Genomic DNA, 25,222 nt, shown 5'->3' with positions numbered 1-25,222 from the left:
AAGCAATCTCAGTGTTATTTGACTATATGGTAATTAAAAAATCAGCTGAAAGAGTTGAAAGTGTTTGCTCTGGAGACAGGAAATGGGAGGAGGTCACGGTAGTGGTATTTTTCATTTGGAAAAACAAAAATTTGTAGATCTATTTGACTCTTTAAACTATGTGTAACTTTGATTAAAAAAAAAGGAGAAACACAAAATCTAGCAGCATGCCTGGCTCACAGAAATTCCATAATGTTAATCGTTTTATTATTATAATGACAAGACAGATGACAGTTTTTCAAATCACCATTACATTCATGCTAGGGATAACAATGCTTCCTCTATTACAAATACTACTTGATCTTTTTAAAACACATTATTTACTATGCTTAGAATACTTGGGCATGCTTAATAAAATTAAAAAGATTACAAAACATTCCAAATTTTTTTTTACCAAGCAAAGTATCTAATTTTATACAATTTACACACAACTTTTAATTTTAGTAATAGAAACAATGAAATTATTTCACTTCTTGATACTCAACAAGACTTTAACTCCCAAGACATGCACTACAACCATGTAACAGATTCTGTCATCAATATGATGGCCGTGGCATTTTATATATTATGTTCCCACTTTAAATTAAGTCCTATTTACTAAAATCAAAACAGGCAATGAACAGGTGGTTCGTAAAAAAAGGAATAGTCAATAACAACACTGACACGTTGACCTCACTTGTAATGAAAGAAATACAAATTTAAAAAATAAGGTACCACTCTTCACTTATGTTGGAAAAGATTAAATTAAAAAAATAATCAACAATTAACCAGGGAGTATGTAGGGGGGTGAGGGGTAGTCAGACACATAACACTAACTGGAAGAATAAACTGTACACCCTTTTTGGAGAGTAATTTGGCAATACTTACCAAAGCTCTAAAAAAATGTTTAATCCCTTTGAAACAATCATTCCACTTGTAGAAACTTTCTGAAGGACATAGTTAAACACGTACCTCAAAATGTGGTTACAAGGATATGCGTTGCACCACTGCTTATAGTAAAAACTGCAGACAAAATGTCTAACAGAGGAAAGAGAGTAAATCGTGGCACACCCGCCTCACGGCAGGCAGTGGGTTCCCCTCAATGCCGTTCCCCCAACCCTGCCTTAGCTTTTTCCTTACCAAGAGTCTACTTTCTAGAGGCTAATAATGTCAGATATTGGCTTTCTCAGTGACCTGATCTGAGTCAATGAAAACTGAAGGAAAATCTTCTGGGGGCTCTTGGGAAAAAGTTTTCTTCAAGGATAAAACTGAGATGTGAGAGGAGAAAATGGCCTTTCTTGAATTTTAGATGCAATTTTTTGAGGATGTGAAACTGGAAGTTACAGCAGCAGCTCTTATGCCCACCAGGGAGGCAAACCTAAAGCAAAATCAATAAAATCAGACCGAGGCAAAAAGAAAAAAAGTGTCCTTAATGACACTTCTGAAATGTGTGTTACGTGAGATAATAAATGCCCTTGGTTACTTCAGCCGATTATATTTGGACACTGTTACTTCTGGTCAAAAGCATCCTAACTGATATTAGCCATACAACAGAAAACTTTAGTGCCACTAAAAGTTATGCCACAGAAGTATATTTATGAACAGATGTGCAGTTAAGAGAAAAAATTACAAAACAGTATGTTCCCATTTTTCAAAAAACACCCAAGCATATTAACATGGATTCATCTGCCAAGAAAAACATCTGAAAAGAAAATCTAGGTTTTAGGATCAGTATCTCTGAAAGATAGGAATTTAAATGTTTCCTTTTCATATATCTGCACTTTCCACTTTTTTCTACAATGAATATGTATCACTTTAACATTCTGCCAACTTTTTCTATTCCTTCTGTCAATCCAATGCAATTTGGGGGAAGAAGAAGAGGTAACCATGTAATCTACTGAGCTACTTGAACTGGGAGTCAGCTTTTTTAATAGAAAAAGTTGTTTTTTTAAAACTGTTTTGTGAAATAAAATTTGATGCTATCAGGCATTTATTTTTTAGTGGATAAAGACTACAGTTTTCACTTCCCTTTGTTACTTAGGGAATCGCATCATGACTTTGTACCATTTCGTATTGGAATTTCTTCTGTGAAGCAAAAACAGTCCCAAAACGAAGGATCTTCAGGGGTCATAGGAACAGCAGATGATATTAAATCACTAAAGGTGAGAATAGTAAACTGCCTCTGGGTTGGTTTAGAATCATCTTGGGATGGAACCTAAAAGGGAAAAAAAATAGATTACCTCATTGTTACACAGCGTGTTAATCTTATAGTCAATTTTCTAACTAGGAAAATAAGACCAAATTACATTTCAGTAATATTAAATCACAACATGGCAGGATTTCTAGATAACTGTTTTTACTCCTTATGTTAATGTTACTGATATAACAAATTAAGGAAAATATGAAATAACCCGATTCTCAAAACTTTCTGACATAACAATAACCTGTGGTATTTGTTTAAAATGTGGCTTTACTGAGCCACACATTCAAAAACTCTGATTCAGCAAACGAATTAAAAAGAATCCCAAGATATGTAACTTTTAACAGGCAGGTGGGTTATTCTGATAGTGGGGGGCCACAATGTCACCTTCTGAGAAATACTCTAGAGGATGGATCTAACAAAATTCCCATAGCCAAACAAAGATGCAACACTGTCTTACACTCTAAGATAGAGCCCTTGTTCACAACTCAACCCAGTGTAGACTTTCTGTAATATCCCATGCATTCCAGTAAAGATAGTACTTGGGTTGTACATAGGGCTTTAACAAGGTCCAGTGCCTATTTTATGTGATCTATGTCTCACCACTATGCTGATATGGTTGTTATCTCAATTTTGTAGATGGTGAAATTGAGGCTCAGGAAGATCAACCAATTTGCTCAAGCTCACAGCAGGTTAAATGGTGGACCTGGGCCTAGAACCCAGGTCTTCTGAATAGTACTCTCGTCCAACTATGTACTCTTTTCCAACTATGTCAACGCTGTCCGAATAGGTTTCTCCAGTGAAACAGAAAGGAAGTATTGCATGTGCAAATATTATAAAAAATTATAAAAGCTCTGTTTCCATAGGCTATCTGCAGAGTGTAAAGCTAAGACTTGAGCACACAAGGACAGGTAACTTGGGTCAGAACATCTTCAGATAAGAGGATTCAGTTTTAACACGCCATCTCTTTTCAAAGAAGATAATCTATAAAGAATTTTAATCCTTAGTTAGTCTACTAAAGGCATGGTCTGTGCACTGAGCTATTTTTCCAGAGGTAATGATATACATATATTGATCATGCCACAGTCTCCAACACGGATTCCCTAAAAATAATGATATGCATATAGTTTCAATTATTATAACATTATCAGTTATATTATTAAAATTAAAGATATTAAAATATTATAATATATAAATTATAATTAAATATTAAAATTAAAAATTAAATAAATATTTCTGCAGAATCAGAACTATACGTAGGCTGAGGGTCCTGAGGCTAAGGTTTTTTTTCCTTCACTTACCAATTAATAGCTGAAGAAAGTAAAAACAAATTGTGATTTGAAGAATTGAGACAGATTTTATGCCACAATATGACATGAGTTGTCTCATGTATGACAGTGTAATTTTGGGAATACTACAGGAGATTACTATAAAAGCGGGAGGGGGTTCAATGTGCCAGATAATTTCATTACTCAACACCCTTCTACTTGCTCCCCTTATATTCAACACAGCCCCAACTCACTGGGAAATAAACCACTGTTAAGATGACTGAGATAGTGATTATCTGGAATTTCTACTGAAAATATACATACTAGGACAGTAGTATCAAAATTTTTTCTTTGTAATATTTAAGTGTATTTGAATGTGAAGAAGATAACATGCTTTTCAAAAATCTCTGTGAAATTGCAGATGATCTTAAGGATCTGATAATAAAAACACTTCTAAATCTATAATCTTTAAAACAAACCTCTAACCTAATATAAACTACATTACTGTTTCCATCGACAAAGAAAAAACTCAACATTGACTCATGCTTTTCAGAAAACAGTCAGAGAAATCTTAAAATCTTACAACCTTATCTTTAGATCCATCGGGTTTCCTAAGAGCTACTGCAACAAAATGGTGCTCATCTATTTTGCTTTCCTGAAAAATAAAAGGTAAGTAAACACAGATTATGAAATATGTAAATTTAGATATACTTTTGTTTACATTTTTAAAATCTCAATCTCTCTCTACATATATAAACACACACCCCCCTCCCCCCCCACATCCCTGAACCATTTAAGGAGAAGTCACATACATTTTGGCCCTTTACTCTTAAATGTTTCAGTATTTATTTCCTAATAGGGATGTTCTCTTATATAACCACAGTAGTTAATAACATCAGTAAATTTAACATTGAAATAATTCTTAAATTGACTATCTGTATTCTAAATTCTATGTACTCAGTTCTCATGTCTTGCTAGTGTTTCTTTTGTCTATTTTAAAACAGAAAACCCACTCTTCCTCCTCTTATTAACAGAATATTGCTCATTTTCAGTTTGTCTGATGTTTCTTAATAATTACATTTAGACTATACTTTTCCAACCAGAATACTATATGATGAAGTGTCCTATCTAGAGGTGCATCTAGACAGCCACCTGCTCTTGCTGGTGATGTGAACTTTGTATATGCTTGAAGTGTAGGTTTCAAAAAAATCAGACTGTCACTGGTTTATAGCATTCAGTTAACTAAATAGTATAGCCTATGGGAAATCACAGAGGAAATGTATACGTAAGACTTAAAGGATACACAGTTTTCTGTTTTCCCTTATGTATGAAACAAAGGGGGAGGGAGCTTTAAAATATAATAGATATTGAAGCAGTTACCTCAATTATGAACTATTAAAAACTATTAAAAATTTCACTGAAAAGCCACTTTACCAAGGCATTCCTCCAAAAACCATCAGTTGAATAGGAGACTACAATCAGAAACTCAAGCCCATTTTTCATACCCTCACTGTAAGATATCCAAATTAGCAAAAAATAAAATTCAGTAAAGATAACTTTAAGAACATTATGTTTAAAAAAAAAATACATAACTAAGTATCATAAGATTTAATAGGTCACAGTTATTTTCCCTTTAAAAACAAGCTCACTATAATTATTATAAACAAAATTACTCCTTTTGATACACGGTCTTCCATTCTTTACACTAAATATATTAATAATATGAATACTATAACATACAGAGATGTTTTGGTTATAATTACTTTTGGAAAATCACAGCATGAGTTCTGCTCCGCTGCTATTCATGGGGCTCTCATGGCCACTTCTTCCAGAAATGGGTGGCCAGGTCCTTCTTCCTAGTCTGTCTTCATCTAGAAGCTCCACTGAAACCTGTTCACCATGGGGGACCCTGCCAGTATCTGAAATCCTGTGGCATAGCTTTCAGCATCACAGCAACACGCAGCATACCACAGTATGAGAACCAACACAGACAGGTGGTGTGGTTCTCTGACCAAGAAACAAACCACGACTGTGGCAGTGAGACCACCAAATGTTAACCACCAGGGCTGCATGCCCAAAGGCTGGTTCTTTAACTTGTGGGGTACTTTGGAGATGCCCTGACAGGAACATCCCACCTGCATTCCTTGTTTCCAGGGATAGTGCCCTTGGCTCTAGGCTCATCTCTTCCCATCAACCCATTTCTGGCTGTCCAGACCAGCAGACTCATTCTGTTATGTTCACTCAACCCTCCAAGGCCTATTTATAGTGTAGTAACAGTCCACACTTAAATATACTCATCTAATGTACTTACTATTTTTCATATTTTCATAACTGGTGCATTGAATGGGCAAAACACTCAGGTACATTCAGTAAAGAACTGAATTTTTCTTCCATGGCTGCCTCCAAATATGCCCTGATGGATCTCTCTTCCCAGGTCCTGGACAAGCCCTTAGGCAAACTCCATAGCTCTTCAGTCGCTTTCAGTTACAAAAATCCCATTTTAACCTACAACAAAGTCGTCCTGTGCAAATCCTTCATTTAGATTTAGGCACAAACTGGGTGGAAGGGCCAAACCTTCTCTGTACCTTGTTTTCAGTTACTAAAGAAGCCAGATTCCATCGTGTGGGAATAGAAGGCACGTTCTGCCCCTGGGCCTCACCATGCTCTTCCATTCTTCCTCCTGCACTCTAGTTTCTTTAAGGTAGGTGGCAGAGAGGAAGGGAAGTGGAAGGAAGCGGCAAAGTAATAACCAGTGCTGTTGTAATCTAGGTTTTGGAACTCTGGGTCATACCAAGCATCCCAGTGCTGGCTTAGTTCATGGGGTGGGCATCTGTGGAATTTTCATAGAACCGCCTCCATTTCTTCAGCCGTGTACCGCTCCCTAGAGCTAGCAGTGCATGTAACAGGCGACTCCGTGTAAATTCCTTCCCTCAGCAACTAATACAGAATATAATGCCCACTGCCTCTTTCTTTTGGAGCTCCTTTTGGGTGGGGTCATTTAAAGACACTCCGAGCCCAATTATAGAGCATCTATTTGGTCCAGAGGAACTCAGACACCTTTGCTATCCAAAAAACTAAAGAACAGCTGGCCCAACTGCTGACTCTTCCCTCTTCACTCTGCATAGTAGGCCCTACTGCAGCCAGGATCCTGCCTTCCAGTTCCTCCAGATGAGAAGCGGGTGCCAGTGTGTCTATCTTTACACACACCTCTAAACTCCTAAGAACACAAGCCAAGTTTTCCTACAAACTCTCTTAATGCTCTCTACTCTACGAGGGTCACACACAGATGGGCCTACTAGTGTGTCATGGTAGCAAGACCACCCTCCCACCACCACACAAACACACTTTACTTATATATAGGCTGGCTTCAGTGGTGGCTGGTGGACCAGTTTTGCTATTCTAATGAGTAACGCATAGATGTGTCTGCATTTCTTTTATATCAAAGGAAGAAATTCCATTTAATATTCTTTATATTTACTTTTGAAAAAAAAAATCTGTAATACATTAAGACACTTCCAAAAATAATACAATGTAAATGGTTGCTTGGGCAATGGTTGCTGGCTTCCTAAAAGACCTCAGATACTTCGAATTAAACCTGGAAAAGCAGAAAGATTTCCACCTAATGCTAATTCAGTTAACTTTTAAACATAAAATAAAATTTTTATTGGGTTAACCTGTACAAATGTAAACAAATTACTTTAAAATATGTAATATATTTTATAAAAATGAAATCTCCATCTCCTAACAAGTTGTAAAGAATATCTAAAGTGCTTATTGTAAGAAAAACTGAAACGGAATTTATCTAGAGATAAATCATTAAGACAAATTAGATCAAATCTGCCCTAAAATATATTAAAGTTAGTAACAAAATTTCAATTAATTCATGTAACAAGGATATACTATGAAAAAAACAAAACTATGTTCAGAAAAGTCTATTTGCCAAAGTCAAGAAGTTGGTATTAAGATTCTAACCCTCTAACTCAAAAACCTAACTACCATCTTCCACCACTGCCTACTATACACCATTGAGTGTTTCCAAGTAGCCTTTTTATGTATACATAAATTTGTTTTCTAGCTGTAAAGATTCTTTTCTCACCGAACATCAGATAGAATAAAAGCAGGATGCCGATAACCATGTACATGATATAAGCTGCCTTTCCCATGTGGATACAAATTATTATTAAGCATCACCTGTAAGGCTGCAGTAAAAGACTAACCAGAGTTTGCTTCAGTTTTCTAATTAGGTGGTGTCTGAGTTTTTTCAAGTTATAAATAATGATGCAGTGAACATAAAACCTAATTTCTATTGAATGCAGGAGAGAAAGGTAAATGTTAAAATGTATAGTAAAAACTTTTTATCTGACATCAGTAAGAATAAAGGATTCCATGTCAGAGAAATGGCTGAGGCTTTCTCCTTTAAGCATGAGAATATTTGTTAATAATTTTGGCTATAGTTTTAAAATTGTACTTTCTTTAAAAATATAGTATCCTAAGTAAAATTTACTCTTTAATTGACAGAATCTCTACTTTACTTGCTGTCTTAGCAGTTTTAATATAGCTCTCTTTCTCACTATGCTTTCTGTCCTTAGACGCCCTGATACTACTCTCTTATTTTACTTCTTACCATTTTGGACACTCTTTCTCAGTCTCCTCCACTCCACTTTTAAATATTAGTATTCTCAGAACTCTCTCCATCCTAGGCCTCTCTTCTAACTTAGGTAATCTCATAGCTGCAACTTTAATACCCATGCCTTCAGCTACCATTCACACGTTAATGATTGTAATTTGTCCCCTCAGCCCAGCCTCCCATGCTATTCACCTACTTGACATCTTCACTTGGGTGTTTCTATGGCACCTCAAACTTACCATCTCACTTGTTCCCTAGTATTCAATATCTCAATAAATAGTCCGCTAAGTCACAGAACTGCTCATGACATCTTTGACGTCTCACTTTCTTAACCTCCACCTATCATCATAAATAGGACTTGGTCTTAACATACAAATCTGATCTTATCATTCTCTACTTAATATCTGTTAAATTCTCTTGAGAAAATTAGTGAATGCTTCCTATTTTATCCACTCGCCACTAATTCCTTATTTTGGGGACAGACGTTCTCTGCACACCACTCAGGTGATTACGGCAAAAACATTATAATACGACCCATTTGCTGGGCTCTGGACACCTGACACAAGCTGGACCAATTACAGTAGACCACTTCTTTGGCTACAATGATTGGTCACTAAATAAGCACCTGGCCCAAACTAGGCCAGGGAGGCCCTTCTCCAGGGCTTTTATAGCTTGGAACAGAAATGGATTTCACCAATCTCTGTGGGAGTTTACAGTATAAATAGTTAAATCCAAGAGTGGTAGGCAGCCAAGTTTCCTGCCACATAGACCAGAGACGTTAAGAAAGCTGGTGTATAGAACAAGAGTCGAGGGTGGGAGAAAACTGAAGCTAGGACATATGGAAAAGCAAAAGTAAAAGATAACGTTCTGAGTTTTTCAGTACCTAATTCTAAGGCCCAGTTACATGAATCACTCTAATAGCCTATAATAATGTCTTCGGCTTAAATGAGTTTGTGTTGAGGTTCTCTCACTAGCAACCAAGAATTGCTAGTAACAAAATACAAAAGAGGCCAAAATCTTTAAGCTGACCAATAATGCCCTGCATGATCTTACTAGTAGCCTAACCAGGAATCTCTCTCAAATCCCCTCATCACAGTACAAAGCGGCTTCCATGGCTGTTCATACACACGAAGCTCCTTCTATTCCAGGGCCTCTTTGCCCTTCCCATTTTACCTAACTCACTATGACTTAACTTTCACTTATCAGCTTAAATGTCACATGCTCTCATAGCATCCCTGACTTTACCTTCAGAGCACTAAGAGTGGATTCCAGTTGTGTCTAGTTTCAACGACTAGCCTCCACAAATTAATCTCATGCACAAACATGCACAAAATAAGGAAATTCTTACAGTTTTAGCAATTCTGATAAATTTCTTACCTCAAATGCCCATTCTTTTTCCTCTTCCCCATCCAGGAACAAACGTGTTTCTTTATAAACTTGGCCTATTTCCAGGTTTAAGGGGGATATATCAAATTCAAGCCGTTGCAATTCAAATCCTAGTCCAACACCAATGGCCTTTATGAAGCTTTCTTTCAGTGCCTAACATACAGAGACGTTTTCTCTTAGAGCACTTAGTAGATAAAATCGTTCATAAAATCTACAGGTCCAGCACATCTGGATTTTTAACTCTGTACTACATTATGGCTACAAGCTATTGTTTTGTAGTAGCATGGAGACAAATCAGCCATGTAATTTTAAGGCATATCATTTAAGCTCCCTGTGCCTCCATTCCCTGACGTGTAACATGTAATAACAATAGTACCCACCTCATAGAGCTGTTACGATAATTAAATTAACCAACTTATGAAGGGCTTAAAGTAATGTCTACTGGCAAATATGTAATATATAAGTGTTGGTTAAATAAGGCCTCGTGTACAAATTCCTTTGAGACAGAAAACATTAAACATTATTTATAAATGGTGAGAAATGTTTTGTTTTAGCTTTAAGAGTAACCACCTTCTAATTGAGCATTAAATAAATGTTAAATTTTCTTAAAGGTCATTATAATGTAATAACATACACATAAAAATCATGAAGTTCCCAAGTAATGACCCATTTAATTAAAGCAATGTATGAACTACTGGGTAACCAAAAGACTTTTGCTTCTATTTTTAGCAAAGATAATGGAATCACCATAGGCTTTTACTCTCAAAATTAGAAAGAAATTATACCCAATTCCTATAAAACATATCCAGCTGAGTCCATTCATCCTTAAAGCTTCTGATTGTTTCCCATTCTTTGTTGGTAAACTTTCTTTTCATAATATGAAAGAATTCTGGAATTGAACCACGACCTGTCAATTGAGGAAACACAGAATTAAAAACAGCTATTAACAAAACTCTTAAAAAGTACAAAAACAGAAAATTATAGGCCAATCTTACTTTTGGATACAGTCACAATAATCCTAAAGAAAATCTCAGCAAATCAACATAAGTTGAAAATTAAAAAAATAACACATGACAAGCAGGGGTTAGCCCAGAAACAGAAGAGCAGTTTAACAGGGATAGTGAAATCAAATAATTAAGAACAACAATATGGCTATATTAATAGGTGCCTCCTAAAGATTTGGCAGCCAAACCTGTTATAAACCCTAAATAAGAGGAAATTTCCTATACATGACAGAATATCAGAAATCTACAACAAACATTCTTAAAAGAGAACCATACTATTTTGGAGTTTAAAACTTTACTTTGCTATATAACAGGAAAAAAGGGAACAATTTATTATAATTTTTTGAAAATTGGTAGAAAGCAGAGGATTGTTCTTTTATTCTAAGTTATCACTGTGATTCAAAACTTAACAATGCTTACTTCCTTCAAAATGATTGTTTTGCAACATGTTTTCTAATAAGACTTCTCCAAATAAACATAGATTTTAATTTCTATTCTTTTGGGGATGCTGCTGTGAAATAAGCTCATTTTTAAAAAATTTTAAAATAGTTCCCTCGCTCCACTGTTCCACAGACAACAAAATATTACAAAATATTCTAAAAATAAATGACAAACTCAAAGAACTTGATTCTCAAAATGGAGAATTAAATTAACAGTACATGGTATGCCTTTCATATTTTGTCAAAATATTATAACTATATGTTTGTCTATCTTTACTACTAGGCAGGAACTTTCTATTAACACTCATTTATTTATTCTACAAATATGCAGAATACTAATATGTATTGAACTAACAGTTAAAAACAGTCATGGCTCTTGCCCTCACACACTAAGAGCTAAGAGGCCTGTCAGAGAGCCTGGCTCAAAGCAGGTGAGCCACAAACGTTTACTGTATGAATAAATGAACATTAACTATTATTTGGTAAGTTACTTCCTGAATGCTCTACTGCCCTACATCCTTAGTTCATGACTACATTATTTTCCAGAAAACCTCTTCAAGGTAGTCCCTCTGCAGATTCTGTTAACATGGCTTGTCTACTTAAATCCCAACTCACATTTCTAAAATATCCAACTCCAAAACCTGACATTCCCAACTACCTGACTACCACTCTTACAGTGACAGCTGCCGCTACTCTCTACAGGCATTTCTGAGGGGGAGAAGTACGTCTGGGGAAAAAAAAAAGACGTCAAACCCCTCTACTTAATGCTTTACTGGCATTTAATCACTAACAAATGCCAAGAAAATTCAACAAGTAGAACTTCTATTAATGATCATTCATTCTAAAAATACCCAAGTGCTAGATGACAGGACTATCAGGATGAGCAAAACAGACATGGTCTTTATCTTCACAGGAGTTTACATTTCTCTTGCAGTAACCTTAAGTACCTTTCCCATCGTTATCTCAAGGGCAGAAAACATTAAGTCAATTCTCCCACAAAACTGTTTATGATTCCCCTACCACCCCCACTTCAACACAGTCAAAATAGTCTCTTCTTATTTAGCCAGAAAATATTTCTGATGATCCTACAATGAATGGTATGTGGTCCTTTAGATAAAGACAAACATTCTCATTTATTTTCAAGTTGATCAGACTCATCTGATTCATTTATCTACTCCTTAGCACGCTATTCTTCTCAAGAAGAATAACTTAATTTCAACCCATTTTATGAACTCGATTAATGTCTATTATTTGTATCTGCTCATATTAATGTTAAAAGACAATTATTTCCTAAAAGTAGTCCAGCAAAGCTATAAAGTCATTTAATGTAATAGCACTGAAATATTAAACTGTGATCTTAAGAGACCCAGGGGAGGGGATTCTTGCCCTTTTTGGGCCATGGATCCCTTGCGTCCTGTTAAAATGCAAGCATTAGCAGTACACAGTACTGGCTCGACAAATAATACATAAAGCAAGCAAGCCTGCAAAAGTGACAAAAGCAGAGCCGGAGATTTTAAATACCAGGAGCACTGTATCTCCATACAGTTTCCTCTTGAATATACTTTGGCACAAACAGTGTAAATAACAATGGGAAGAGCAGTTACCTTGGATTTGGAAGACGGCATTAGATATTTCAAGTGGAACTGTAGTTTTAATGGAATACTATCTAAAAAGTCTAGAATTTTAAAAGATATGCCTGTTGTCATCTACAGTGTCATTTTATTTGTTAGTCTGTTCAAATTATAATGTCATAACCTTCAAGAAGTCCTCTGATTTTTAACTAAATATGATGGGGCAATCAAGGAAAAAAAGTTTAAATATGCATGCTAATAAAAAACGAACTGATTAACATAAGAAGCAATCTAGCACAATCACTGGAAAGTAATCACTACTGATTATGTACAGCTAAAAAAGTATCCAATATGAGTGTGTTTTCATACTTTTGAGAGCATCTTACCTATTTCACAAAATAAGAGATCTGACAACAGAAAAAGATGATTTTGTATTCAGCCAAAGCACAACAGCACCACACTGTGGCCTTATCGTGGAAATAAAATTCACAGTGAGTGAATATTAAATACAGTTTATCCAGGAAACTGGACAAATGAAGTACATTTGTCCCTCAGACAATCTGACAGCACATCAGATATGTAAGTTGGCAAATCCTCCTAACAATATCGTCACATACTCATGCCTATAACAATCTTCAATTCAATCATCTTTGATTTAATCATCTTATTTCACATGTAAGAACCTCTAAGTAAGACGAAATAACCAAAACACTGAGATAGAACTACTAATCAAGCTTAGAAAAACCAGATCCCCCATCTTATAGCTTAATCTTTAGGGAAAGCAGTGTTAAATATTAACTAAGTGTTCTGCAATGATCAATTAAACAAGACCACACAACAAGTAGAAAGTTTATTAAACATAAATATACAACAATTTATAGTCTATACCCTTAGCTGCTATTTTAAGTCTAGGAAAAAAAATCCCTACCAGTACCATAACCTCAAAGCCCACCTACATCAAGCTCTCTCCAAAACCAGGTCACTGATGTGCGCACATAACAGCGTCTCAGTTAAAGTTCACCTCTCTTCTCAAAGAAAAGGGGCCAGGTATTCTAGGGGGGAGCTGAGCAATGTCCATCTGTGTGCTTTAAAGTAACAAAATTTAGTTTTGGATAATAAGCCATATTAGAAATTCTAGTAGTTTCATTTTCTAAGTACTGGATTATATAGTCTTGCTTCCATTATATATAGTCTTCCAAAATTTGAGTTAATACGTAACACAATAACATTTGACTTTATCAGCTCACTTGCCTGGGAATTTATCCAGATACAAACCCAGAAAAAAACAAAAATGTCTGAGCTGCTAACATAGGTTTCACAAACCGCATGCACAAAGCCTCGTGTTACTGACAAAGGAACTCCTTAAGCCATCAGTACAAGTGGGGTACAGCAGAAAAGGCACGAGACTGAATTACAACCTAATTACAAACTCTCCACGGAGGCAATCCTCACCTTCAGTAGCTCTTAGTGTGTCTATGTAAATGTGCATTTATTAACACATACACGTATGCACACACACACACAAGGAAAGGGCCTATAGAGCTAGGGCTATTTGGCTGCAAATGTTATCCTTCAAGAAAAGGGAAGGACTCTGAAGGCAGGGGGGAGGGGCAAAAGGGTGTGGCCATCCTGAGGGTCCAGAGGACAGAACATGGAGCCACAGAGGATGATTCTCAGGCCCTTAAACCTAATGTAATTTGCCCTGCTGGGTTTCAAACTTGCTTGGGACTCATGACCCTTTTTTTCCTTCCAACTGTTCCCTTTTCAAATGGGATGTCTATCCTATGCCTGTCCCACCACTGTATTTTAGAAGATGATCTGTTTTCTAGTATCACAGGTTCACTGATGGGAGAGGAATTTTGCCCCAGATGGATCCTACTCAGAGTCTCACCCACATCTGATTTAGATCATTCAGATGGTAAGATTTGTAACTTTTGGATTTAATGATATTTAGAAGAGATTTTGGATTTAGCGTTAATACTGGAATAGGTTAAGACTTGGGGACACGGGGATAGGGTGAATTTCTTTTGTATGTGGCATGGATGTATATTGTGGGGGTCCAGAGGACGGACTGTACTGAGTTAAACAGTGTCTCCCAAAATTCATGCCCACCCAGAACCTCAGAATAGATCTTATTTGGAAATAGTCTTTGTAGATGTAATCAAGTTAAGATGAGGTCATATTGCATTAGGGTGGGCCCGGCAGCCCAGGACTGGTGTCTTTATAAGGAGAAACATTTAGACACACAGAGAGAATATAGGAAAAAAGGCCATATGAAGATGAAGGCAGAAATTGAACTGATGCAGCTATAAGCCAGGGAATGCCAAGGACTGCAAGGAAACTAGGGAGAGGCAAACGATTCTTCCCTGGAACCTTCAGAGGAAGTATGGCCCCGTCAACACCTTGATTGACTTCCATCCTTCACAACTGTCAGACAGTAAATCTGTTGTTTTAAGACACTGAGTTTGTGGTACCATGTTAGGAACTCATGGAAACTAACACACACACGCATACAATTAAACTTATATATAGACACACACACTCTGAAGAGCTTTAGTGTTATGCCCCTGGAGTCAAATGTTCAAATGCTGGCTCCCTTACTTGTTTACTGCTACTTATTTGACATCTCTATGGCTGTTTCGTAAATTATAAAATAGGGACAAAGAGTTGGGTAGATTAAGGAATAAACATATAAAGTGCCTGGAATTATTAAGTACTTAATAAATTTACTTTAAGGTTGTTGTGGTAGTTGTTACATGTATATCCTCTTTCGTGAATTGTTTTAGCAAGTCCTTCGTCCATTTGTCAAGTCTTAAATGGTTTTCCTATCAATACTTAGAAGCATTTTACATATTAACAATAGTAACCTTTGTCTGGTGTATTCGCAACAAATGTACTCCCTGGTCTGTGAGTGAGACATTTAATATAAAGTCAATCACCTCTGCTGACTTTGTGGTTCTTTCAGAAGTCAGACCAAATATACAATTCTACTGTGTTCCAGTAACTGTTATTAAAATCTAACTCTAATTAATTGTGCTGTATAACACGAGACAAGGATTTAATGGCTTTCTGATGACTTCACTCAAAAAAAAATGGATGAGTTACAATCTTTGTAGGCTCTGCAAATTACATCTAACACAGTGTTTTCCAAACATTAATATGCCTAACAGTCACCTGGGAAAACTGTTTAAATATAGAATCCCTGGTTGTACTCTCAGAAATTCTGGTTTAGTAGGTCTGGGGTGGTTTCAAGAAATGTGCATTTTTTTTTCTGAGGAATATTTCCCAAGCTAACACCTGTGCCAATCTTCCTCTATTTTGTACGTGGGTTGCCGCCACAGCATGGCTGCTCATGAATGGGCTATGTCTGCACCAGGGAACAGAACCCAGGCCACTGAAGCAGAGCACATCAAACTTAACCACTAGGCCATGAGGACTGTCCCAAGGAATCTGCATTTTTAACAGGCATCCTGGGTGACTTTAATATCCTGACCACCATTCTATACATAAAACAATAACTATCACAACAACCACAGAGCTAACATTTATTAAGTACTTAGTAATTCCAGGCATTTTACATGTTTATTCCTTAATCTACCTAACTCTGCTGGTAAAGCTGTTCAGCCATCAGCATGTAAAACATACTATACATACAAATTCTAGAAAAATTAAAAGATTCAAATGTGAAAACAAATCACAACTTCAGACAAGATCCAAAAGACTCTACAACCTACAGTTGGAGTAAATCTTTTACCAACTTAATTATTTTTTTCAAACAAGACAGAATTCAGAATTTATCAAAGAAATGATAACATATATTTAAACAAAAAATAAAATTCATATGGCAAAAAATATAGCCAAATTCAAAAGATAGATAAATAATAGAATGGGAAAAATACCTGTAACAGACTTTATCAATAGTGTCAATATTCATAACATACAAATAGCTTTTATACACTGACTAGAAAATACTAATACGCAGTTTAAAGAAGGACAAATTCAAGTAGCCAATAAGCTATTACCCTAGTGATTAGGGTAACAGACCATTTAATAAACTAATTTTTACCCAATGAATTGAAATGTTATGTATAAATACTGGGTCCTAACTCTTAATTCTCCTAGTTATCTATTCTTTTGCTAATACCATACTCTTCTACTTACAATGCCTAATATAAGTTTTAAAAACTGTTAAGGCAACTTCCCTCTCACTGCATTCTCATGACGTTTTTAGATGTCAGTTCCTCCGTAAAAATTTAAATTCATTTGACCCAGTTCCACAGAATTTTTCATAGATTTTTGTACTTGCAAATCCTTAAACAGATGTCAATAAAATCTAGTAGTTAGAGGCCATATATTGTGGAGTGCAGTGCGTAAATATTTGGGCTTTGCAGTGTGGGTTCAAATCCATGCTCTTCTACTTTTTAGGTAAGTGACCTTGAGCAAGTGTCTTAATCTAATCTATAAAATAATAAGAGTACTTACATCCTATGCTTAAGTGGATAGAACAAGACGACGTACGTAAGGCATTTAACACAGTGCATATCACACACACAGAGGCTGCTGCGCAATAAATAGTAGTTCTATACTGTGACCCCCACTCAAAGCCTCTAGACAGTGAGAAAGAGCCATCTTGTAATTGGGAAAGGGGAAACCTCCCCGTCAGTAAAGAACTGGTTTTCCAGAAAGAAGTTCAGAGTACAAAGAAAGTGTAACTTATTTAAGCTACTTGCAGGCTCTAAGTCTCCAAGCTTTAAAAAACAAAAAAAAAATGCTTTAACTAAGCACATCCTGCGAAATGCAGATCTAGAAGGTAGACTGCCCTAGATAGAAATGATAGTGGAATAGACTGCAGCAGCAACAAAGCTGAAAATTCAATATGGGGGGATGAAAATGGAGGAGAGAAGCAGCTAGGAAGATAAATGTAGGGGGAGGAAGACGACTCGAAGTGACAACTATTTTTAATCCTTACTCACTGACAAGAACAGTTTAAATTCCAACTAGAATCTGCTATGAATACTGTTTTTCATTGTGGTTGTGTACCCATTTTTTTCATTTTTCAACAAACAAGGAATATTTTAAGAGGAACTGAGAACTCCTATCATCTGTACATACAATAAATATTCACTGAGCACCTACTATGTGCTAGACACTCTGCTAAGCGGTAAGTATTCTGTGGCAAAAACAAAACAACCATGATTCCTGAACTCATCTCACAAGGGACAACAGATAATAATCAAATAACTAAGTTATAGTTACTTTGGGAAGGGCCATGAAGGAACAGATCAGGTGGTCAGTAAAGTGCTTTCTAAAGAGGTACTGACTACTTATCATTCAGGTCTCAGGTACTCAAGAAAAGAGTAGGCAGAAGAACAGGCAGAGGAATCAACTTATTTTGAAATAATTCTGAATGGAAAAAGTTTGCTACATTCAAAGTAATACAAGATGAGTGTGGACAGAAAATAGCGGAGCAAAGAGAGCAGCCAGAAATGGGACTGGAGAGGTAAGTGAGGACAAGATGATGAGGTCATGTTAAGGGGACTGGATTTTACTAAGAATCAACCTGAGTTTTGAGAAAACAGCTATAGGTATTTTTTAAAAAAGACCACTCCACTGAGTACTGCCTAGGTGAGGACAAAAGTGAAAAGGGGGCTGAGGCCAGCGCTGGGGCATAGTAGTTAAGTTTGCATGCTCTGCTTTGGTGGCCCTGGGTTTGCGTGTTCAGAGCCCAGGTGCAGACCTGCACATCGCTTGTCAAGCCACACTGTGGTGGCATCCCACATACAAAAAATAGAAGAGGACTGGCACAAATGTTAGCTCAGGGCCAATCTTCCTCACACACACAAAAAAAAGGTGAAAAGGGGGAACCAATAAGGAAGCTATTAAAATAGTGCAGGAGATGGTATAATGGGACAGGAGAAGGAGACAAGAAATAGGCTCTATCACCTTCCTAACCAACAAATGATACCACCACTTACTTTCTACTCACTGTAGTACTTAGTTACATATCAGTTGTTTCAAAGACAATTCTATGATACGGTCACTTCAAAGCTATTAAATTAGTATTAAATCTCAAAATATTGAGTCATTTTGTCCTCCCAATAAATATCCAGCAAAGTTTATAATAAAATGTAAACTTGGAAAGGTAAAACCACGGGGAAAAAAATACTTTGGTCTTTTCACAAATTTAAATCATCATTTTTATCCTGTATGTATCTTATCTGGCCTTATTTTGTAAACAGGGAAATAAAACTGAACAATTCATAAAACTATCCCTCCTTTTACGTATGTAACTGTAAAAGCCTTTAATGGGAGATAAAAATTAGAAAATGAAAGAAAAACCAAACAAAATTTCCCACTGGGTACAGCAAATGATGATGATTACCTGTAAACATCTTTTCCCTGGGGTTAAGAATGCACTGCACTGGCAGTTTGGCAGGGTTCCCAATATCATATAATCCCTCTTCACTGGACATTCATTAAAAAAGCATTTATTGAGTGCCAACTATGCACAAGTTACTTCTGCATAAGGTTTCTTTCTCCGTTAAGCAGAGAATAAAGTGGTGGTTGCAATATTCTCCTTAATTATGAGCATCCAGTAGAAGGAAGAAACCCAAAGCTTCCAAGATTCATCAATACATTCTCTCCTGCCATGCCACAGCAGCAATGGCGGAGAGCGGGAGAGGCAGGAAGTGATCTGCACCTAGTAGAAACAGCTAATGTGACAAGAAGGAAAGACCCCACACATTCCTATACAATGCATACTTGCAGACAAAACAGGAGCAATGGAACTGAGTCTTTCAGTATACTAATGATAAAGGCTGACAACCACCTTGAGAGCTGACAAGCTAACAACAACGTTCAGTACAAAGGACAGTACTTCCCTTGCTGCAGTTCTAAGTTTTACCCTCCATCATTTAGCAACTCTTGGCGAACTTCTCTTGCTCAATTTCCTCACTTACTCCGATAAGCAGAGCAACTCAAATGAATCTCCAGTGAGGTAAACCAGTGTCTATTTCCCACCCTCACTGAGAAATAGATGCTTTGTCCATTCACACTTCAGAAATTAATGACAAACTAACAATCCTAGTGAGAACTGAAAAACAGTTCTTTCCCTGTGTGTTACTGGATTTATCAACAGCTTTTTGGCAATGAAACAGCTGAAGAGTAAGACAAGGCCTGAATACCGTGATTAGTCAAATAAGATCAATCAAAAACACTGGGGGGGAGTCTAAAAAAATATAATTAACAACAAACTAAATGTTCAATTTGTGCTCAGTTACCTTCCTATCGTTTATAAAAAGTTTCAGTTAGCAATTACTTGTTTATCCAGTACTGACCATAAGCCAACACTGTCCATCAAGGCAAGTGGTAATAAAAATTCACAGGCATAACTTCCAGGCAGCTATCAACCTGATGAGCCAGTCATTCATTACTGAGTAACTGTGCTAACTGCATTCTAAGAAGCAATGGTCTCTCTGATAATTTCTGATTTTAGGAAAAACTCACATAAGGACACAGAACGCTATGAAAGCTTATGGGTTTGCTCCCATGCTCACTCTGAATCCTTTACAGCAGTGGTTCTTTCAGAATAAACCTTCTATGACCCTGCTGAAAACTAGACCCTCTCCCCATAAAAATGCACACGTGCATACAAAATGTAGCAAACAATTTCAAGGGTTAGGAAAAAAAAAAATTCCTTGATGCTTATCCAGCAACTTTAGGTCAGGAACTCCTGTTATCAGCAGTAGCGCCTCCTTCAGAGCAAAGTTAAGAATAAAGTTGTTAACAGAACCGTTCATGAGCAGCTGAGAGAAAAAGCAGCTGGCGGAAAACGCAAGGTAAAGATACCAACAGCAAAAGTGAGAGATGAGAGTCACAGCCATACGGTAATCTTATTATAGCAGCACATCTGACACATTATTTACTGGGCATTATTATGAACTAGGTAGACAGCTAAGAGATGTGATAGTGACCAAACTCAGGTGTAGCTAACGTAGTTCCCGTTCTCAGGTGGCTTATAAGGGCCAGGGGAAAGACAATCAATCACCCTTGGAAATAATTACAAACAGACATATTACCGGAACGGAGGAAATACACTTTATGAGTGACTACAACAAAAGAAGCTGGCTTAGAATGAAGGTTCACAAAGGCTTCCCTAAAGTAAGACTGAAGCGAAACCTATGCAGTAACTAAGTTCTCTATGCAGACATAGGGGTGGGGATAACCTTTACTCAAAACTTCCAGCTGGGGGGAACCAGAAGCAATGATCCTGTGGTGGGGGCAGTGCGGAGATTAGGAAGTTGCACTAGGAAATTAGCAAGATGTTCCCTTATTAACAGCTTTCTTCTTAGCCTGTTACTTAATCTGCTGATAAAAACAGTAGCATGTTCCGGGTGGTTGGGACAATTACATTGGAGAGTATATGTAAGGCCTTAGTATACAGTAAGTGCTCACTAAGTGTAGTGATGATGAAAGCTATAGAGTAGCTAACAGAACCTGTGTTCTAGTAAAACTGCCTACTCAACACTGCAAGAAATGCTAGCAGTTTCTACAGTCAGCAATCATAAATTTCCAACGCAAAATACAAGCAACTTAAACATTTCAATAATTGCTTGCTCTTCATTTTTACTCATATACACGTGCTACAAAGAGGTATATTTAGGTTTAGCACAAATACCTATCGCTGCCTAAGGACTACAATACACTTTACCATTGAGGTTATTTTTTTAAAAAAAACCAACAGCTTACTGATGAATTTGAGGAAATACTTAAGTGAAACAAAGTTGTTACAATATAATTACCATGCTTTTTGAATAGAATGCTACTTAAAATTGACTCTTCATTGAGTTCAATGTGGTTTAACATTTATTAGTTAACTAAAAGACAAACAGCTATTGAAAAACCATTCTTTATAAAATTGAAGAACCTTCCAAAATAGTTTCAAATTTAGCCTTACTTAACAAGCTGAGGTATAATTCAAAAAGAAAATCTTTACATTTTCACTTTGCCTCTAGGCTAAGCACTATATGAATCCACAGTGACGTAGAATCCATCTTTTATGTAAAAGTCTGTTAATATTCAAGGAAATATACCCTTTTCAGATATGTGCTCTCTCAGTTACAGTACCTTTGAGTACTGAGCACATCTTTCCTCAACTTAAATATCTGCAATACCTCTCTTGGCCTGAGATTACTCAAGACATAAGAACTGAGAGAAGACACTTAATAACTCTTGTACTACAAAAATGCAACATTACCTGGAAAACTAGTTTTCATTATATCAATTCCAACTTGTAGCTCAGGTTCAGCAGCAAGTACAGCATAGTCCCCTTGATGAGAGATGTTAAAGTTAAAATTGGGGTAAGGATTCAAGGAGTCTTTCGCAAGAACTGGTTTTCCTTTTGCAGTTCTCTGCAAACGAATATTATTCCAAGGGATATTCAATTTCTCTGCAACTAATTTCCTTATCATCAGTCGACCAGCCTGTTAAGTAAATAAAACATTTAGTATGTAGTGATGTCAACTAAAGATTTAGGTACACGGCCTGTAACATACAAAATCTATTTTTGTGGTTCGAAAAATATTCATTTTTAAAAGTTTTTAAAAGTACTTAAGCATTAAATACACCACATTAAGATTTAAGCAATGCTTAAGATAGAAGAAACTTTAACAAGTCCCTCCTTAGCAATTCCCTCCCTTCAATAGGTAACCAATGTTAAGTAGAGATCCTTCAGTCTTTTCTCTAGGTATCTAAATATACGTTCATTTGCACATGCTTTTGCTATCTATCTACATATATGAGATCCTACTATATATAGTATTCTACCATATATAATCTTTTTAACTTCCAAGTGTTGGGGATTTCACATCTGTACATAATGGTCTGGGATGCGCATTTTTCTCTGTAGCAAAATAGTTCATAGTTTCAAGGCACCACAACTTGATTGCCCATTCCCTTATTATTGGACATTTTAGGCCGGCTCTAGTTTGCTATTACGTATATCTTTGTGCACCTGTGTGCGTATTTCTAGTTCCTATATACCCACCACTCAGCCTCAACAATCAGTACTGCATGATCTATCTTTTTTCACATATACCCCATACCCCATCCACTCTCCCCCACCTCCATTAATTATTAAGAAAGAAATTACTAAAATCACACAAATACCCAAGGGTATAAGGTCACAAACTATATAATATTTTGTAAAATACCTTTCAAGTTTTTTTCCTTCGAGTCTAACAATGAGTTTTAAAACTGCAAGAATTTCAACTTCACAATTTCTTTTATACCATAAAAAGCATAAAAAATTTTCACCAATATGCTTTCAAGAAATTATCAACTAGCCCACATTTCAAACGAAAAGGTGTTTCGACATAGGAACATTTTCAAGAAATGACTCTCTTTGAAGTGATGGTAATCAGAGGCTGTTTGAAACTGCAATATATAGTAAACAGTTTTGCAATCCAATTTTCCATCTGTTGCCTACAAAACACAGAACTAAAATAATTCTATTTAAAACAGTGTTTTCCCGAGCTATCGAACCAGGAAAGCATGCCTGGGCCGCCTCCTCCCTGGGCTTCAGTTCCATTGGTAAAAGCAGGCTGGTCTAGGCGTCTTCCAGTTCCATGGTGTACAAGGCTAAACTAAGTCATATTACCAATATTTTTTAGAGATCACGGCGTGCAGGGTGCCCTTCGAGAGGGGTGGGATATTTAATAGGCAGACTAAGCACATGCTATGGGCTCAGGCAAAGAAAAAACGAAAATTCCATAACCCTTAAAAATAAAAACTCTCACTATGGAGAAAACACGTTACTTCATAGGCCTTCCTTACACCGATTTTATGGTTTAGCGGGGTCTCTATTTGCAACCACAACGGGGGAGGGGCTCATTTCTACAGCGATCGACGCCGCCGAGGCGACTACAAAGACCGTCGAGACCAGGCCGAGCGCACACGACGGCGACTCGGCGGTGCTGACCACGCTCACCCCGGGCCCAGGCCGGCCACAAGTGGGCTGGAGGGCGGGCGTCGACGCCGGGACGGAAAGGGGTCTCCAAGCCGGCCCCCTCCCCCAACACTTGCTTCCTCGGCTCTGAATACCAAAGACCTGTAGTACCATGGCTGCCTTAGCGTCCCGGGCGAAGACGAACTGGCCGATGCGCTCCTTCTCCTCGGGCTGGATCGATCGCACCGCCAGCAGCCATTCGGCTCGGCTCGGCAGCCAAGTGCCGCAGGAAAAGGCCCAGCGCACGCCCTCCATCGCTGGCACCAAGCAGACCCGCTTGGCAGGGAAAACCATACACTGAAAACAGCCCTCGCCGCCTCCCCAGGCCTGATGGCGCCGACGCTCACGTGGCCCCACCCCTTTCTTCCCGGCGTCTGTGCGAAAGGGGCGGGGCGTCGCGCTACGTCCCCGGGCGCTCTGCCCTCCGAGAGCCTTCACTTTCCCCTGGCAACCCCGTAGCGCTCTCCAGGAGAAAGCGGCTGGGGGCGGAGACGGAGCCCCGCCTCTGCGCTCTGCGGCAGCGTGAGTCGTCACGTGGGGCGGGGCTTCGGAGGGAGCGAAGGGTGGGACCAAGGCCGAGAGCCGGAGAGTTACGCCAGTCACACTTGGAGGAGCGCTAACGGGACAGCGGTGCAGGCCAATCGCAGTCAGTCCTCTGGAGGCCGAGAGACTGGGGTGGAGATTCGGAGACTGCAGTTGCAGGTGGGTGAGCTCTGGGGTCTGGAGGAGTGGGATAGTAGCACCTTATTCCTGGGGGCCCAGGTCGGCCCCCATGACCCACACGGGAGAAAATTCCCTTGGCTTCAGGTCCCTCTGCCGCTCCTTCTTGTTCACGGGCGGGACAGGATCCGCGGCTGGGAGGGGACTGCATGATGCCCCCTGGAGTTGTGCTGTACGGTGGCCCTGAGTTGCCTTCCTCCCTCCTCTCCCAGCTCCTTCTGCCGAAGCCCCCCTCAACCCAGGACGCTCCCCATCCCTAACAGCTGCCCACCCTGAAACTTGCCTCCGAGGGCCTGGCCAAGAGACTGCCTCCAGTGCGGGTGCGGGCCCCGCCTGAATCCGAGGCTGGCAGCCAGCAGCTGGGCTAATGCTGCTGATCCTTTACTGCGGCCGTCAAGTGACCCAGGTGCTGTGTTGCTGTTGCCAAGTCTATTGCAGTTTTAGGAAGAGGGTTCTGTTGTGGAGGCACCAGTGTTTCCATCATATCAGAGGTCCTTGCTGTAAAAGCAGCAGAACCAAGTAAATAACTTCAGCAGCCCTTCAGAGTTACTCTGTGCCTTTGCTCATTTATCTTAGACTTTATCAAGGGCCGTCCTGAGTCTCTGTTTCCACAGTTCTACCTAGACGGTGGGTGACTCTTCTGTGAAAGCCCTCGTGATCAAAGCCCATTGCGGGTTTTGGCCCAGGGCAAAGTTGGTCTCTGCAGATGAATGTGAATTCCTAACTTTGTGGTAGATTAAATGCTTTGGCTGTCAGGAAATGTCAACTAAGGCCAACACAGTTTACCTGGGGATTATTTCCATCCCCTTTAAAATGGGTTCTATTCTGTTTTTATCTATACTTGTTTCCATTAGCTTTTCATGATATCATGAGCCCCCTCCAGTCCTTTGCAAGTAGATGAGATTTTGAACACACAAATTCTCAAAGTGCTGTGAAATGAATCACTGTCTTCATATATCTACTTAGCTAATACTCACTAAAAC

At 38.1% G+C, this 25,222-nt stretch overlaps 2 protein-coding genes across 5 annotated transcripts in view; one reads left to right on the top strand and one right to left on the bottom strand.

Moving 5' to 3' along the window:
* Window positions 1–224: 224 nt before the first annotated feature.
* AASDHPPT (aminoadipate-semialdehyde dehydrogenase-phosphopantetheinyl transferase) lies at window positions 225–24,037 on the bottom strand. Its single transcript, XM_005611544.4, has 6 exons — window positions 23,631–24,037; window positions 21,771–21,996; window positions 10,285–10,406; window positions 9,491–9,652; window positions 4,073–4,141; window positions 225–2,233 (listed from the first exon to the last, which is right to left on the bottom strand). Exons 1-6 carry the CDS (start codon window positions 23,811–23,813, stop codon window positions 2,069–2,071), a joined length of 927 nt encoding a protein of 308 aa, XP_005611601.1. The 5' UTR covers window positions 23,814–24,037; the 3' UTR covers window positions 225–2,068.
* The window catches only part of KBTBD3 (kelch repeat and BTB domain containing 3), a 38,317-nt gene continuing 37,028 nt past the window's right edge, over window positions 23,934–25,222 (top strand). The window contains exon 1 of one of the 4 annotated variants that reach the window (XM_005611542.4): window positions 23,934–24,221. The gene's annotated coding sequence lies outside the window, so the exon portion shown is untranslated. Of the gene's footprint in view, window positions 24,646–25,222 lie in introns of all 4 variants that reach the window. The other 3 variants (XM_005611543.4, XM_023644735.2, XM_070272744.1) reach the window with 3 other exon arrangements.

Source organism: Equus caballus, chromosome 7, assembly GCF_041296265.1.
Source record: "Equus caballus isolate H_3958 breed thoroughbred chromosome 7, TB-T2T, whole genome shotgun sequence".
Classification (NCBI taxonomy): Eukaryota; Metazoa; Chordata; class Mammalia; order Perissodactyla; family Equidae; genus Equus; species Equus caballus.
Note: the sequence above shows the minus strand (reverse complement) of the source record. Positions and strands in the feature narration are given on the sequence as shown.